We start from the raw sequence: 17,742 nt of genomic DNA, 5'->3' as shown, positions 1-17,742 counted from the left end.
AGGATCCTCGTTTTCACCCGGCCGTGCGCCATTTTGGATTTAGGCGTATGACTCTAAGTCAAGTCCGGGTGAGCGAAGTTAGTACTAGGATGGGTGACCTGAAACTAAATTCTACTTATACATTTTTTTTTTTTTTTTTTTTTTTTTTTGCAAGACGATTTTCATAACTTTAATTGATTCGATGACAATTCGTTTTAGTTGTGATATCGTCAAAAAAATTTTTAAATGTCGGGTAATCCGTGCCCAGCTGCGCATGATCGTGAAAGATTTTTCTGAGTACTCTGGCGAAGCAAAGATAGTCATTTGAATTCTGTGCAGAGGAATTTCGGAAAAACTGCATCAATTGATTCGCATGAAGTTCGTATGCAAAGGTTAAAATGTAGGACGAGGCCTGACATTGAATTTCAATGCGAACTCGAGCACGTGCGTCTTAACTGGTTTAAAAACCAACCACGCCCTATCTCTATTGTTTGATGTAGGGTTGCGGAATTCAAAACCCGGGACAGGTTTTCCATCGAAATTCAAATCCTACAACAACCACACAGACAATAGAGGCTCTGCACCGTCACGTGATGGAAGCCATGACAGAGGGCAGGAACAATTGAATCTGGTCCCGACATTAAACAAAGTAAAGAATTTCCTCCATCATAAATAACACAGGAAACCCAATTTTATGGAACAAAAACACAGGAAGCCTGCCAATCAAGAAGCAATGTACATCTTCATTATTATTCCTCATAGAAAGTCAGAATATTCGCTTTTTTAAGAATAAATAATTTAAATATTAAGAAAATGATAATGACAAATGAATCTAAGTTAATCTAAGTACGAATGATCCTCATTTTCTTAACCAGTTCACATTCCCTTGTCACGCGCTCGGCATGTGTTATCCAGTGACGCCTGGCGGTATTTGCTTTCATCCATCTCATAACGAACCAACAAACGAAGTAAAATCACCCAAGAAAATCTGTTTGGCCTTCAAAATGTCAAGCGATGATGAAACACCTCTTCTTAGACGGCCAGGAGTCGCAGGTAGAAAGAAAACAACATAATTATTAGATATTTTTTGACGTTTTTAAAGTCCAAACTTCGTTTGGTTGACTTCCTTTTGTTGTGCGTCCATCGCACCCTCCATTTTTCACTTTCACTACATATGCTTATAAATTTATATTTGTTTCATTTTCATACCATAATATATGAGACACAATTTAATTGTTCAAGCTGTATTATTGTACTTTAGACTGCATTGCTATTGAACTTGATATATCTAAAAAGTGCGATAAATTGTTTTTTCTCGATTAAATGCCGGAAATGCTCTTGGGCCGGGAAGGTTGCATTACGGAAAAAATATTGAATTCAAAGACATTAAGACTTTTAAGACTTTGTATGTACAAGAGATTCCAATATATATATATATATATATATATATATTCGTTTGAGAAGAAAAAGTCAAGACAACATTTTTCCCGACAAGCCTGTTTCGTGAATTGCTTCACTCTTCAGGGGATTTAACTGATAAGAATATTCGTTACTATCATTTATATAGAAAAAGTGTACATAATTAATTAGTGGATGCAGTTTAGCTGTTGCGTAATAATGCTTTGTTTCTGTGGCGGCATGAAGATGACCAGCCCTACATAAAGCCTAACACTACACTGCAGTACGTCCACCGTGAGAGCAACCATCCACCAATCACTACCAACAACATACCTGCCGGCATCAACAGACGACTGTCATCCCTTTCATCCGACAAAGCATCCTTCGACCAAGCTGCCCCTCCATATCAAAAAGCACTTGACGAAAGCGGATACCAGTACATCCTAAACTACGAACCAACCGCGACCACAAAACGCAAAAACAGACAACGAAACGGCATACTCTGGTACAACCCCCCATTTAGCAAAAATGTCAGCACCAATATCGGACAGAGATTCCTTGGCCTAGTTGATAAACACTTTCCTAGAGGCCATAATCTTAGGAAAGTCTTTAATCGTAACACCATCAAGATCAGTTACAGCTGCATGAACAATGCCAAACAAATCATTGACAATCATAACAAGCGCATTTTACATCCACCGAGAGACGACAACGACACCGCAAACAACACAAAGGACAAGAAAACATGCAACTGCCGACAAAAGAACAATTGCCCGCTTAATGGCAACTGCCTCCAATCATCAGTTGTATACCAAGCCACCGTCACAAGAAAGGACAACAACACTACCGCAACATACATAGGACTCACAGAAAACGACTTCAAAACACGATACAGAAACCACACCGCCTCATTCCGCCACGAACAACATAAAAACTCGACTGAACTCAGCAAATACATCTGGACTCTCAAGAACGGTAATATCAGCTACTCCATTTTATGGCGCGTCCTATCTTCAAGCTCCACCTACAACAGCTCCAGCAAAAGATGTAACCTTTGTCTTAAAGAAAAGTTTCTAATAATTTATCGACCGGAACTCTCATCATTAAATAAGCGCAACGAACTTGTATCTTCATGCCGCCACAGAAACAAAGCATTATTACGCAACAGCTAAACTGTATCCACTAATTAATTATGTACACTTTTTCTATATAAATGATAGTAACGAATATTCTTATCATTAAATCCCCTGAAGAGTGAAGCAATTCACGAAACAGGCTTGTCGGGAAAAATGTTGTCTTGACTTTTTCTTCTCAAACAAATATTCTGCTCTACTTCTATCGATGTATTGAGCACTGTTTTACGGAAAATTGATTCACAGATTTCTTATATATATATATATATATATATATATATATATATATATATATATATATATATTGATGGGTTGCAAGCATTCCCAAGAGAGCTAAAAAACAAAAGCATGGTGGCCATTGTGGTGCTGTTAACAATAGATGCTAATGAGAAATCTTTTGTTATATGGCACCAACGTTCCCCCGAGAGGCTGCGATGACGTAACATGCAATCGAAGAATAGCCACAATATGCAGAATTTCTGATTCTTTAAATTTGTATTATACAAGTATATCAAAAGTATATCAGAAATTATGGGATATCATCACTGATATTTATTTGGGTTGCCTATCACTAGGGCTTTCTGATAACAATATCAGAGATGGTATCCCATAATTTCTAATATACTTTTGATATACTTTTATGTATAAACAAAAGTATCAGAATTTATGCATATCGCTGTGTATGTTATATATAAAGGCACAAGAAAACCCATTTTGAGGGTTTGATAGTGTGAACTGTTATTTGCTGCAGTTGTTAAACAAAGTTGATTTAAATATTATTATCAAACTCATTAATAATTCATGAGGAAAACACAACAGAAATCACGACCGTGAAAAGTGTTGTAAATCGGATACAAAACTGTTCATTTGCATAAACTTTAAGTTGGATTTTCTTGGCCAAATTCACTTTAATTTTGAAAATTTTAGTGAAGCACGAAGGAACTAACCTAGACATTTGATAAGTCATATACAGTATTCGTGTGCATGTTGTAACAGATATACAATCACTCGGCTACACCTCGTGGTTGTATATCTGATACAACATGGCCACTCATACTGTATATATTACTTATTATTTTCAACATCATCATCATCATCATCATCATGTATTATTGTTTTTGAATCGCTATAAAAGCATTAGCTTTGAATGATGATAGCCAAAGACAAGATGAAACAACATATTGCGTAATATATACAGTATGACTGCCATGTTGTATATGATATACAAACTCAAGCCGAGAGTTTGTATATTGGATACAACATGGACACGAATACTATAGATTACTTATCAAACGTCTAGGTTAGTTCCTTTGTGTTACACTAAAATTTTCAAAATTAAAGTGAATCTGGCCAAGAAAATCCAAATTTAAGTTTATGCAAATGACCACAATTCTGTATCAGATTTACAACACTCTTCACGGTAGTGATTTCTGTTGTGTTTTCCTCATGAATTATTCATGAGTTTGATAATTGTTGAGAAAGAACTTTCATCCAAACATAGCTATATACAGTCTTAATTTTCAAACCGCAGTACCCAGTTTTTCAGGCCAAAATTTTTTAAGCTAATCAGAAGCGGTCATTCTTACAGTTTGTCATGACAATTACCTTTGAAAACATTGGGAGCGAGACAGTAAAATTTTGTTCACGTGGTATGTGAAAGAGCTATCACATCATATTGACAGACTTTGATAGGCAATGCACTGAGGCCCTGTCCACACTATTGCCGGATAAATTTAAACCCGCAACTTTCACACCGAAACCGAAAAAAAAGTTTTCCGTCCACACATGAAAACGGATAAAATGTTTCACGTCCACACTAGTCCAATCAGAGGCAGCAAAAACACTTCATTGCACATCTGAGCATGTGTATCGAAGCTGAAATTGAGCCTGCAGTGAATTTTTAGCCTTCCCATTCATGATAATCATGACGTCATCATATTCGAAAAATTTCAGATACGAAATGTTCTCCGTCCACACTTATACAGCTAGCCGGCGTTTTCAAATTGTTCCACTCTGGAGACTGTATTCGAAAAAATTTGTTTTTGGTGAAGAATTGTTCCGGATTCGCCCAGACTAGTGTGGATGGTAGGCTTAACCGAATAAATAAAAATTCGGATTCAAATTTAACCTGGCATAGTGCAGACGGGGCCTGAGAGAAAAACTACCATAGATCAGGCGCTTAGGCAGAGGGGGAGCTAAGGGGGCCAGGGCTCCACACTTTGTGACAACAAAGTGGCTGCCTTTTAGATTTAATAATGTAATTTTCAAAATTGCATTTCCCCATAAAATTAAAACATAAAACTTAATGCCAATAATTTATTTCAATCGGCTTTTGGGGGCTCAAACATAATGGCAGAATTTCGTATTTGGATACCTATTTGTATTTTTATTAGCTTAATTCCAACCTTGTTTCTTGTATTTAATGTTCTTTAGGATCCAGCTCTAAACTTCAGGTTAAAGACTACTTTGCTGGGGTTGCAGCAGTGATAATGGTGATTCTTGGCATAACTGCTATTGCAGTGATCTGTGCATACCAAACACTGATTTCATATGAGGTAACTCAAGTTCTTGTGAGCTACATTTGAATTTTGAATGTCTATCCATCCATCCATCCATCCATCCATCCATCCATCCATCCATCCATCCATCCATCCATCCATCCATCCATCCATCCATCCATCCAATTTTATTAATTCATTCATTCTTTACATTTCAATGCTATTGTATTAGACATTATATATATATTGTGTATTGTATTTGTATAATAGTTAGACCTTCAAGTCTTCTGGGATAAGGACTTTAAACCATAGGCCCTGTCTCCCAACCCTTCCTAACCTGCAGTAAAAATGGAGGACATAAAAGAACCTGTTGAATTATTTTTGTAAGAGTAGGGGATTGTCTCCTGCTTCAACAGCTTACAGGTATCCCAATCTGGAGGTATACTAACACTAATGTACTAATTTCACTCATGATTGTAAGCTGCATGGCTGCTAATAGCGCCTTAATATGCAGCCTGTTAAGTCCTCCACTGATCATAATATAAAATGTAAAGTGCATTGAGATGTATAAATGCACTAGATAAGAACTTCCCATCGTTCTTCTTCTTCTTCTTCTTGGATGAGGAGGAGGAGGGGAGGCGGTAGGAGGCGGGCGGAAGCGCGCGGACGGAGGCTAGAAGGCGGCGGAGGAGGAGGGGAGCGGAGATGGCTTGGGCTTTCTGCTCGTCTCTTCTTCGTCTCTTTCTTCTCATCTTCTCTTTTCTTCTTCTCTTTCTTCTCTTCTCTTCTCCTTCTTCTCTTCTTTTCTTCTTTTTCTTCTGTTATAATTATTATTTATGTATTATTGTGATTATTATTATTATTATTATTATTATTATTATTATTTATTATTATTATTGTTATTATTATTATTATTGTTATTATTATTATTATTGTTATTGTTATTATTATTGTTATTATTATTATTATTATTGTTATTATTATTGTTATTATTATTATTATTATTATTGTTATTATTGTTATTATCATTATCATATTTTAATTGTATTTTATAGTATGGCGTAGTACTTGATGCTGGTTCTACCCACACTGAGCTAATGGTCTATCGATGGTCTAAAGATCATGTCATTCATGGTACTGGTCTTGTTGAACAGATTGGATTGTGTACAAATAAAGGTATAGATCTAACCATTGTTTAGATCATTCATGTCAACAAAATCAATGAACCAAAGTCAGATACAGTATCTATCTTCTAGCTGATCTAAAATAGTGATTACAAATGACTGTGATGATGAGGTGTGATGAAGGCTTAGAGAGACCCCGGGGGGTGCTCTTGCCTGTTTAGGGTAGGGATGTGCCGCTGAGCCCACTGAACCCTGACCCTGTTCTAGAGTAAAATTGCTGAAATTCATACCCTGTTCCAGAGCAAGATCGCTGAAAACCATGCCCTTTTCTGGTATTACAAAAATGGATATCCTGTTCCAGAGAGGAGAGAGCGTGATTTAATATACCCTGTCCCAGAGCGAGTGCGATTTATATACCCTGTTCCAGAGTAGAATCGCTGAAAACCATACCCTTTTTGGCGGCACATACACATATAGCAAATGTAGGGGAGTACCCCCCCCCCCCCCCCTGAGAGAGAGACTTGCTTCAAGTTACTCAAAGGGATCATGCTTAATATTATAATATAATACATTTGTTTCTTTCTCTAGGTGGCAGTATTTCTAGCTATGTGACAAAAAATCCAGGTCTAGCTGGATCATCATTACAGTCATGCATAGACAGTACTGCAAAGAAACTAGTCCCTTCCTTCCAACAGAGTGAAACACCTATCTATCTTGGAGCTACTGCAGGCATGAGGCTGGTTGAGTAAGTTTGAAATCTTTGATGGTTTCTGTTTTTATATTTTCTCTTTGTCAATAGACCCCTTCACAGTTCCCTGCACCATCTTAGAAAGGTAGCCATGCCTTTGCATCAAAGTGAGACAAACGGTGAGCTTGCAATGATAGGGACCTATGAATAATAGTCCAAGGTGTTAAAAAAGATCTCTATCATTGCAAGCTCATCGTTCGTCTCACTTTGATGCAAAGGCACGGCTATCTTTCAAGATGGTGCAGCGAACCGTGAAGGGGTCTATTCTGATCAATTCATCTCATTTTTTTCTATTTTTCTTGTTTCCTTAACATTTTATCTCAGGCTTAAAAATATGTCTACATTTTTTTTTCTGTTTCTCTTAATCATTGAAGTGATACACAACTATTTCCATAAACGTTGCATCGCCAAATGCAATATGTCATTCCGACATGGAAATGGTTTCGTTGACTACAAACAACATTGAATCAGTCTTCACACTAAGGTCCATGTTCTTGACGAGAATAAGAAGCAAAAACATAATTCATTTGAGCTTTTCTTGGATCTTGGAATGACCTATCTTCTATCGCTTTTGCGTATTGCCTATTGCCTTTGGTGATGACAACATTTATTGAAGTAGGTGTATATATACTTTACATACATACATACTTTTTTATTTAGTACCTCTATTTCATAATATTTACAAGTCATCAATATGATTAACAAAAAATCAGGTACAAGCTACCTGTAATAGCCTAATGGTTAGCCAAGATCGGGGGGGGGGGGGGGGGTACTCCCATATATGGGCAATATGGGGATGATCCGCTGAACAGGGTATGGTTTTTCAAGCTCCTTATCATAAACAGGGTATGCAATTTCACTCAAGTTCCACTTCAATTTCACTTTCTTCCTGAGTTTCCTGTCATATTCAGGGATTCTACTTTCGTATTGACCGAAACTGGTTATTATGGTCGTAAAAAAACGATACGTGAGATGACAGGATAATTGAAACAGTGGAATAAACTATAACTATAAACTAAATAAAGGAACTCAGTGCAATAAATTATGTCTTTTGTCATAAACAGGGTCTACAAATTTGAGTTTTTTTGTCATAAACAGGGTACCCCTTTCAGAATCCCAGCGGAACACTCCTACCCAAATTCTGGCGAAGTAGCCCCCCCGGGGCCAAGATGAGAGGTCATGAGAGAGTGTTTGATATTTCTATGAGGTGTTTTGGGGAGCACAGGTGGCGTAGCCGTGTGAGCGCTCACTCTCATCAATGCGACCCGAGCTCGAGTCCCGCTGGGCTCAGCATCGTATGTGAGTAGAGTTGTTTGTTGGTTCTCTCCTGTGCTTCGAGGGTTTTCCAGGTTCACCGGTTTTCCTCCCTCCTCAAAAATCAACTCCTAACTTCCAATCGATCACAGAACAAGGGCCACAGGTTTGTTAGGCACTCGCTATTTTGGAAGTACTACCCTAGTAAAAAACAAGCAGGATTTTTTGCTTTTGCCCTTTTTTTTTTTTTTTTTTTTTTTTTTTGTTTGATTAGGCCAAACAAAAAAAAAGTGTGTTTCCTGTTGCGCGACCGACCCTAATTTTCTTGCCAATTTTTGCCGACCCTAATATTTTTTTCATTCCCAAATGCACCACAGAGTTCCCAGTAAGCTCATTTCCACTGTTGTATCAGTAAAAAAAAAAGAGAAATCCGACCTACCAACCCCAATTATTTATCTCATGCAACAGGAAACACACTTATTTTTTTGTTTGGCCTTATCATACAGTCTTGTATATTTTCTATTTGATAAACCGGGGCCCTGTTTCATCAATTTTGCTCTTATTATTAGAGAAAGAAACAAAGATGCATCAAGAAAGATAATGGAATCTGTCAGACAGACCCTTCGTAGTTCACCGTTTCGATTTACAGATGATAATGCGAGGATAATTAGTGGAGACGAAGAGGGTGTGTCATCTTGGGTGACGGTCAACTATGCTATGGGAAAGTTGATTTACAGAGAGGTAATGGATGCTTGCATTTCTTCCTTAGTTACCTTCCTTTCAGCCATGAAAGGAGGCAGGAACAATAGACCTTATTCGTGGTGTGACAATGTTTTCCCAATTCAGCGTGACGAACCTCCAGAGAATTCATTTTCTTTTGTTTTTACTCTTCGAAAATTTCATGAGTATCCCAAAGGATACGAAAAGAATAACGATGATGTCCCGACGAGTTTCAAAGTAATAGCTCTTCATTTCCCCCAGAGGTTTGTCACTCTGAATAGACCAGTTTCGAATTCCAAATTACCGCTGTGTTCCTTGATTACAGACTCATTTGCACAGGCTTAGCCTCGTATCAGTGTCTAAATATTCACAAATACCAACGGTAAAGTAAAGAATGCACAACTTCAACAATACAAACACTTTGAAACTCGACGGACCTTGACTGGAACACGTGAATATTCTGCACAAACTCGAGACTAACCTGTGCAAATGAGTCTGTAATCAAGAAACACAGCGGTAATTTGGAATTCGAAACGGGTCTATTGGGAAAACATTGTCACACCACGAATGAGGTATATTGATTCTGGTTTCTTCTGGCTTACACGAGAAAGAGCAAAAAGATTCTATTTTTTGAGTGTCCTGTCATGGCTGCCATCACGTGATGGTGCAAAACCTGTCAATCACATGACTTTTTTTTGGAGTTCCTGGGGGGGTGGGTGGGGGCAATCAATATGCAACTAGCGACTGTTTAGTCAAAGCATGTCTTAAGTTAAAGTCTCCTTAAAGTTTACTTATTATAATACTCTATACTTACTCTTACTATTTCTACGACCAGAAACCAGAAATCAAGATCCCCCAAGCTTAGGAATTTTAATTGCCCCCCCCCCCCCCCCCCTCCCTCCAGTCAAAACACAGATAGTACTGGATGTAACTTCTATAAATAGTAAAGAATTGCTCTATGCACACAACGCTCAACTCACATGTTGATTTTGTATGGGAGGGAATAATAATAATAATAATAATAGTTTATTTATCCACATAACGCCTAGGAGCATTTCACATACTCGTTTAAAATGCGCACGTGCACTAATCTATTAAGAAATAACCTGAATTAAAGTGATATAAAATATAATATATATATGTATATATGCAATAAATATAAAATATGAAATGATAAATATCTATTTACAATGGGAAGTTAATAAAGGAAATAAGAAAGAAAAAAAAAAAAAAAAATCCAATATATGATAAATAAAAATTTATCTAACGATATATAAAAGGTATGAAGTCTAATTTACGTATGATATTCTTAAAGCTATTTACGTTAACAGCATTTCTCGCATTAGATGGTAAATTGTTCCAAAGATGACTAGCTATGGATACAAAAGAATTAAGACGCCATTTACTGTTAAATGAATATTGCTCAAGTTTAGTACCAGAGCCTCTTAAATTATACTTAACTGTACGAAATTTGAAAAAGTCATTAATATATCTAGGGCCATTCCCTTTGATGCATTTAAAAAGTAAGACTAAAACTTGGAAATATCTCCTATGTTCTACGGTACGCATATTAATTGATTTAAGAATGCTGTCATAAGAATTAGATTTAGATAGGCCTAATAAAGTTCTAAGAATATAATAATTGGCTTCTTCTAATTTTTTTGAGAGTGACTTAGATATTCCCACCAGCACAGGGCTACAATACTCAAGATGAGGCAAAATAAAAGCCCTATATAATTGAATCATAACATGCGCTGGAACTAAACGTCTTATTCTACGTAAAGCGTTTGTCTTAGCATAAGCCTTATTAAGCTGGACATTTAAATGTTCCTCAAAAGTTAATTTTGAGTCAATGGTAACGCCAAGTATCTTTAAAGAGTCCTTGATTTTCACAGGATTATCACCCAATAGAAGATTGTACTTGTAAGTGTTCGTTCCGATGACGAGAGCTTGAGTCTTTACAGTGTTGATTGACAGATGGTTACTAGTAACCCACTCCTTGATGGAGTTAAGTTCCTTGTTCCTTGTTGGGAAGAACCCGGAGAACCCGGAGAAAACCCTCGTAGCATAGGAGAGAACAACACATCAAACAAACTCAATTCGCATGTGGCGAACGCAGGGCTCGAACCAGCGACCCGACCCGTTGGACTCACAGCGGTGAAAGACGACACGTTAGCAGCGTACGCTACCCATGTTAGTTCAGCATTTGCTCAAATTTTCTTTATTTTGGTACCTGTTTACAGATGTCGCCAAATGGAAGTGAGTCCACTGCACACTTGTATGGCGCTCTCGACATGGGTGGAGCCTCGACACAAATTACTTTCTCTCCAAATAAGAATGAAGTAGTACCTTCAAAATCTCTCCATCAAATCAAGGCGTATGGTCGAAACTACCAGTTATATACCCATAGTTATCTGTGCTATGGAAAAAGGGAAGCTGAAAGAAGATATATGGCTTCTTTGATTTTTAATAAGGTATGTCAAGAAATTTTTGGATTAAGAACTAAGCCGAACTCTGTAGCGTGAAAAAAACGAAATCCAGAGCAAAAAAAAACAACAAACAAACAAAAAACAAAACAAAACAAAACAAAACAAAGCAAAGCAAAGGAAAAAAAACAAAGCAAAGCAAAGCAAAGCAAAGCAAAGCAAAGCAAAGCAAAGCAAAGCAAAGCAAAGCAAAGCAAAGCAAAACAAAACAGAAAAAGAGAGAGAGATAAGTCTGCAATCCTCCTTCCGTACAAATCAACATGTGAGCTGAGCGTTGTGTGCATAGAACATTGAATGTAGTGGTAGTGCGTGTGAGTGAAAAGGGTCCCCAATTAGTGCGAAAGCGCTAGAACGACTAGACACTTGAATAAATATATTTAAAGATTTTTTATTTTATCCCATGCATTTGCAGGATCCGCCAATCCGTTAAAATTTTACTCTAGATCCAAAATCCGTACTTGATTATTTGCGAAATCCTCCGATCTCTAGATCTGTTGCCCCCCCCCCCCCCCTCCCCCCATCTCAATTTGAGACCCTTTTATTTTGAGCGTATACCATTCCTTAACTAGCATATCTTTGTTTAACGGTTGCGCACGAGAAGACACATGCATAATGGATACAACATACTCGAAGAATCTTATCACATTGCTATTCTAAGTACTTAAAATAATAGCTAGCATTTACAAAAAAGAACTGCTTGTTTCATTTCATTTCTAGGCACTAGTACAAAATCAAACTATTGACGACCCGTGTGGACAAATAGGCCTCTCACAGACGAGGTCAATCAAATACCTGACCCAACCCCCCTGCGTGAAAATGCGCTTGATTCCAGGAGTCAGTGCTGTGACATTCAACGGTATATCTAACTTGACGCAGTGTATAAAACAAGTACAGAAGCTGTTTAACTTCACTCAATGTTCTTCAAAAGAACGATGCTCATTTAATGGTGTTTATCAACCATCTACTGAAGGAATTCCATATATGGTGAGCTATATTTTTGGTTTGATTGGCGTGGTGCACAAAAGGTCACGTAAGATGCACATAGGATGGTAGATTGGATTACCGTCGTTTGCATTACTACGCGGCCACCCCAGACACAAATCGAGTCGTGTAGTTTGCAATAGACTAACGTCAATCATTCATGTTGACGCCATTTATACACGTTTGGATCTGTGAGTTGGCTTTTCTATCAAACTTTCTCAGTCAGACATCACGAAGGAAAGTTCCGAAAGCGATTGCAAAGAGTTTGAGTACATCCAAGTAGAATGAGGTGTTTGATTGACGGCAGTCTATTGCAAACTACACGACGCGATTTATGTCTGGGGTGGCCGCGTAGTAATGCAAACGGCGGTAATAAATATAAAGGCATAAGACCCCTTGCGTGTGACGTCAATCTGGGGGCAAAAAAATGAAAAATATTTACATGAAAAATGTTTTCAAATCTCTAGAGAAGAAAACTTAATTGTTTTGGCCCCCAGATAGGGAATTAGGTCAAGGGGTCTATATAAAAACTATGCAAATATCGACATAGTCGCAAATCACCAACAATTACAAAATAATCGCTCGGCTTTGCGTTACCACTAGGAGCGATCACGTGAACCCCACGTTAACGCCACGTGAACCCCTACATACATGATAGTTGTTACATACATGATGATGTAATCATAATAATGATGTATGATTTATATAGCGCCCTTTCTATGTATACAGCTATTCAAAAAAGGTTGAATACTGAATACTGTTTAGTGCATTCCAAGACCAAAGGGCATTGTGGGTGTCGTTAATTTGAAATAAAAAGTAAATATACAACAATCAACTCTCTACATGTAGTTAGTATATTGTTTCAGATGGAATACTGACTAAAAATAGAATAAAAGTTGTTATTAATCCTACTTTAGACAATGTCGCTATGACCCACAATGCACTTTGGTCTTGGAATGCACTATTCAGTATGCAGTATTCAACCTTTTTTGAAATAGCTGTATATATAGAAAGGAGTGGAGGGTAGTGTAAGGTATGGACAATGAGGATGGTCACTGCCAGAGTTTTTTTCATGTTTTCGGAGGTTCTTTTACTACTGTACTCCCCTCTCCCCTTTTTGTATTTTACTACTACTTTTTCAGTGCCTGACCTAAAAAATGTAAATTTTCAAATTTTTTTAGCTAATTGCTTCAATCAGTTTATCTGTCGCAATTAGCTTGTGCTTTTAACTAGGTAAATGTCTTTAACTTTATGTATTATTGTAAATTATGGCACTAAATAATTAAAAAGTTGAGTTAAGTTGAGTTACTGTTATAATTACTAATGATTGTAAGTTGCACAGCTTCAAGTAAACCGTTTTGTTAATATTTTCGAATTTTATATAAAAAAATACAAAAACAAAAAAAATTAACAAAAACTTCTATTGGTTTTTCAGGCTTTTTCTAGTTTTTATTACGTGATTAGCGACCTGAACTTAACAGCAACCGAAAAGGCTAATATTAGTCTTGGGAGGTTCAAGGAAGCAGCTGACGAAATATGCAGTCAGACCTTGGCACAGGTATGTAGAAAGAATTCCTGTAATAACGTATGTATTAGAATTTGTGCACTATTTACTAGTGTTATCCCAGCTGTAGGGCTGTAGCAAGGGGACGGGCAAAGGGGGCTACCCCCCCCCCCCCCCCCAAATAATTTTTCAACTGCTTCGGCTATTTTTGAAATGCCATATATTGCACGGTGCAACAGAAATTTGCATTAGCTGAAATTTGCATGAAGCTGGCCGTGTCGTGATTCATAAATACAGAATACTACTAGATTTAAATAAAGCCATTTAAGTGCAACCTACAACCACCTAATTACCGTCGATTTCATCAAATAGACCCCTTCACGGTTCCCTGCGCCATCTTGAAAGGTAGCAGTGCCTTTGCATCGAAGCGAGACGAACGGTGAGCTTGCAATGATAGGGATCTGTGAATAATTGTCCAAGGTGTTTAAAAAAAGTCTCTATCATTGCAAGCTCACCGTTCTTTTCGCTTTGATGCAAAGGCCCGGCTACCTTTCAAGATGGCGCAGGGAACCTTGAAGGGGACTATTGGTGACGTTTCGCGTTTATTTTGTGGTGCAAATGAACCTTTGGCTGTCTCTCAATATAAATGGGCGTGGCTTGCTTGCATACATTCCCCCCTCCCCAATATTTTTGACCTTGCTACGGCCCTGGAGCTACCAAGGGGTCTCGTATTGTTTTCTTGACCTTTTTTTGTTACATCACAGGTTACTCACGGAGCATCTCCGTCTAAAATAGCTGTACTGAGGGCAACATGTTTTGATGCACAATATATTTACACATTATTAAGCAAGGGGTATCACATCCAAGACAACTCTACTCAGGTCAAGTTTCAGAACATGGTAAGGCTATCTTTATTTATTATGATATATTTGGATAGATTGTCTTGCAGTAAAACTACACCATTTAGGGAAACTAGATTTATGCATAGCAATTTTCATGCAAGCCCTGAAGGAGCAGTGAGTGCGATACTGGAACGGGAGAGTGAAAATGATATTTTTACCCTTTTTTATTTTTCATTTTGGAAATATCTAACTGGGTTCACAAGATACAGGGATGTCAAATAGTCTTAAATATTTTTTTGTCGGATCAAACATTCGAAGTTTGTGGGACATAGCAACGGTAACTAAGGGGGATTCGTGACTATGAATAGAGGTTTTGCACCATCACGTGAAGGCAGCCATGTTGGATGGCAGTGACAATTCTCTACTTTCACATCCCCATAATGCCTTGCGTTTTTGGGGGGTAACCAATCAAAAAACTGCCCCAAATTGAAAGGTTTCTTAATTGAATATATACTATACCTGCTTTTATCTGTACAATACTGATTATCAGTTTATTCCAAGTTATTTTTGCGTGTACAGATCATCAAGAGTTTTGGTCTTACAGAAAATGTATTGACTTACGGAAAAAAAAATTAAAACTCACCTCAATCGTCTTCAAGCTTCTATCTTTTTCTGTTTTTTACTTCTTCATTTTGGCCTTCATTTTGTGAAGGATGTTGTTAACTTGTGCCAGTGATGATCCGTGGGCTATCAAAGAGCCTTCATATATTTGAATTTGTGCATTTTTACTTGTTGGCATTACATTATATTACATTATGAACGCAGCCTAACATTAGAATTTGTTTATTTTAAAATTACAATTAGGTAAATAAACGTTCCCTTGGTTGGGCCTTGGGGTTCATGATCAACGCCACGAACCTGATACCCAATGAGGAGCCCGAGTACCGAGTCAAATCCGAGGCGTTTTTAGCTGTAGTCCTTGTTGGCGCTGTTCTGATCGGCCTTGGAATTCTCCTTCTCATAATGACAACACGAAGGGTTATCGATCGAAAACGACTGACGACCGGAGGTTTGGCGATTTAGAAATCCATTTTTTACCATTATATCGTGTTTCAATCTGATTGGCTAGAACAGGGATAGAGAAAATACAAGACTTTACGAGAAGATTCAATGGTGGCAGAGACAAGTCTAAAAATGAGCATTTCTTCATTTCATAGGAAAGGGAGTGTCGATAGAGGTCTTCTCCGTGGGCGTAATGTTTTCTCATTTCAGACCACGTCTTATTCTCTTGAATATCATTTCTTTGTTTAACGGCTGCGCATAAGACACATGCATGAATACGAATACGACTCAAACAAATTTTGGAATATTATTTTCAAGGGAATGACATTGGGCTGAATTGGGAGAACACTTCGCCCAAGCCGAAGTGGCTATTTAATAAATTTAACTGTCTCATAAACAAGTAGACTGACTGTGTGAGAAGGTGTGACAACTCCCAGTGAAAGGTCAACACAACATTGATCAGGTAGCCGCCCAATTCCGCTGCTACGGACAAGAAAAGTCACACAAGACAGAACACAAGAGATGACGTGACGCCATATTGAAAACTAAGCGCGCAGAGGCACTAGGGGTACTAGACGATCCTCCTCTTGCAGCAGCCATTTATCTTGATACTAGCAGAACATCACTAGTAGACCTATAGGATGAGAATACAATATCTGAGCTCGAAGTTCGCAGTGACGTCACTTAATTTCTTTGAATTTTAAAAAAATTGTAAACCATTTATAATTATAATTTTAAAACTAGTGGGGGGAGGGGGAGGGGGCTGTAGAGCCTTTAGAATTTACTAAAGAAAACGATTATTGGAATCGATGTGTTTTCAAAAACTCAGAGAAATTTAGTCATATAGCTTAAAGAGTTATAAGTCAATAAAAATGTTGGGAATGTTAAGAGAATAAGTATGATCCACACTGCATAGCCTCGGTGTGAAAATATGAAAATCAATGTTGGTTGGTCCTAGATATCAGTTAGTTTAGACACAAACTCAATAGGTTATTAATAAAGAATTTAAAACTAATTGTAAAAATAGAATTCTTACTCAGTAAGTTTTATAGGATTTTAGGAAAAGACTTGACAAAACAAAAATTTAAAATCATTTTGATATTGAGAAATTATTGAAATATTATAATTTTGTCATCCAAAATTAAAAGCTCGATTGAAAACGTAAGAAAATGGATGGGAAATAGATGTATATAAAGCGAAAATTATTTGGAAATAAAGAGAACGATGAGGAATAAACTTTCTCGGTCTCTTTTGTTTTTCTTTATTTGCCCTCATTTTATCTATTTTATCTTCTTTTTTTTAATATTCGAGCCTAAATTTGACAAATAGATATTTAATAAAGAATACTGGGGGAAAAAAGAACACTAAAAGTTTGATTCAATGTGAAATATCGCGAGGGATGTGCACTTGACTGGATTCTCAGTGTCAATCATAATAGGTCAAATTGATTGGTTCCCGGGTCTGCACGCGCCAAGCCTGTTAACCCAGACATGACCAACTTTGAGCAAGGTTGCTTAATCGTCCACCTTTTGCAAGTTATTTCTGGTTTTTAAAAAATTGCGGAGAAATCTATCTTCGATCTGGAGTAAAACAAGTCGTACACAACCAGATCAGCTGTCAGCCCATCTCTGTCAATAGTTTTGAATAGTTCATTGAGTGAATACGAGAGATCTGAAGCCAGCACACTTGTCTGCAAACGCACCTGTTCAACCAAAGGTGAGATAGCTTTGGACTTTTTTCTCGAAAAAAAATCTTGAATGAAACTTTGCATATTTGTAAAATATTATTTTATTTTACTGTATTTTTTTTTTTTTTTACTCATTGTAAGAGAATGAAACAAGATCAAAAATTCAATTGAAGAAGATATCTGTTTTTTTGCAAAAACTCTGAGATAAACCCAAGGACTGTCACTCCTTTCTAAGCTTATTCATTCGTTGCAATCCTAAAAAGCTTTCTTCATGTACGGGAATATCACTCTTGATTTCATTATCCTTTACTTACAATTGAAGTGAA

General features: G+C 37.3%; 1 protein-coding gene across 1 annotated transcript; it reads left to right on the top strand.

The window, feature by feature from the left end:
- The first annotated feature begins 910 nt into the window (after positions 1-910).
- LOC116307007 (ectonucleoside triphosphate diphosphohydrolase 1-like) lies at positions 911-16,965 on the top strand. The gene is made up of 10 exons (XM_089028380.1): positions 911-1,032; positions 4,944-5,065; positions 6,064-6,184; positions 6,721-6,877; positions 8,704-8,875; positions 11,098-11,328; positions 12,058-12,324; positions 13,757-13,879; positions 14,590-14,724; positions 15,532-16,965. Exons 1-10 carry the CDS (start codon positions 984-986, stop codon positions 15,748-15,750), a joined length of 1,596 nt encoding a protein of 531 aa, XP_088884506.1. The 5' UTR covers positions 911-983; the 3' UTR covers positions 15,751-16,965.
- Positions 16,966-17,742: the final 777 nt, after the last annotated feature.

Source organism: Actinia tenebrosa, unplaced genomic scaffold (assembly GCF_029948245.1).
Source record: "Actinia tenebrosa isolate PJP-AT-01 unplaced genomic scaffold, QUT_ActTen_1.0 PGA_scaffold12__29_contigs__length_12842862, whole genome shotgun sequence".
NCBI classification, from domain to species: Eukaryota; Metazoa; Cnidaria; class Anthozoa; order Actiniaria; family Actiniidae; genus Actinia; species Actinia tenebrosa.
The sequence above is the reverse complement of the archived record's forward strand: the minus strand, read 5'-3'. Positions and strand labels throughout refer to the sequence as shown.

Excerpts from the sequence above, each read along its gene's own strand:
- LOC116307007 (XM_089028380.1), top strand. The coding sequence starts at position 984 with ATGTCAAGCGATGATGAAACACCTCTTCTTAGACGGCCAGGAGTCGCA. Across the intron at positions 11,329-12,057 it reads CTTCTTTGATTTTTAATAAG|GCACTAGTACAAAATCAAAC; the intron begins GTATGTCAAGAA and ends TTTCATTTCTAG. Across the intron at positions 14,725-15,531 it reads AGGTCAAGTTTCAGAACATG|GTAAATAAACGTTCCCTTGG; the intron begins GTAAGGCTATCT and ends AATTACAATTAG.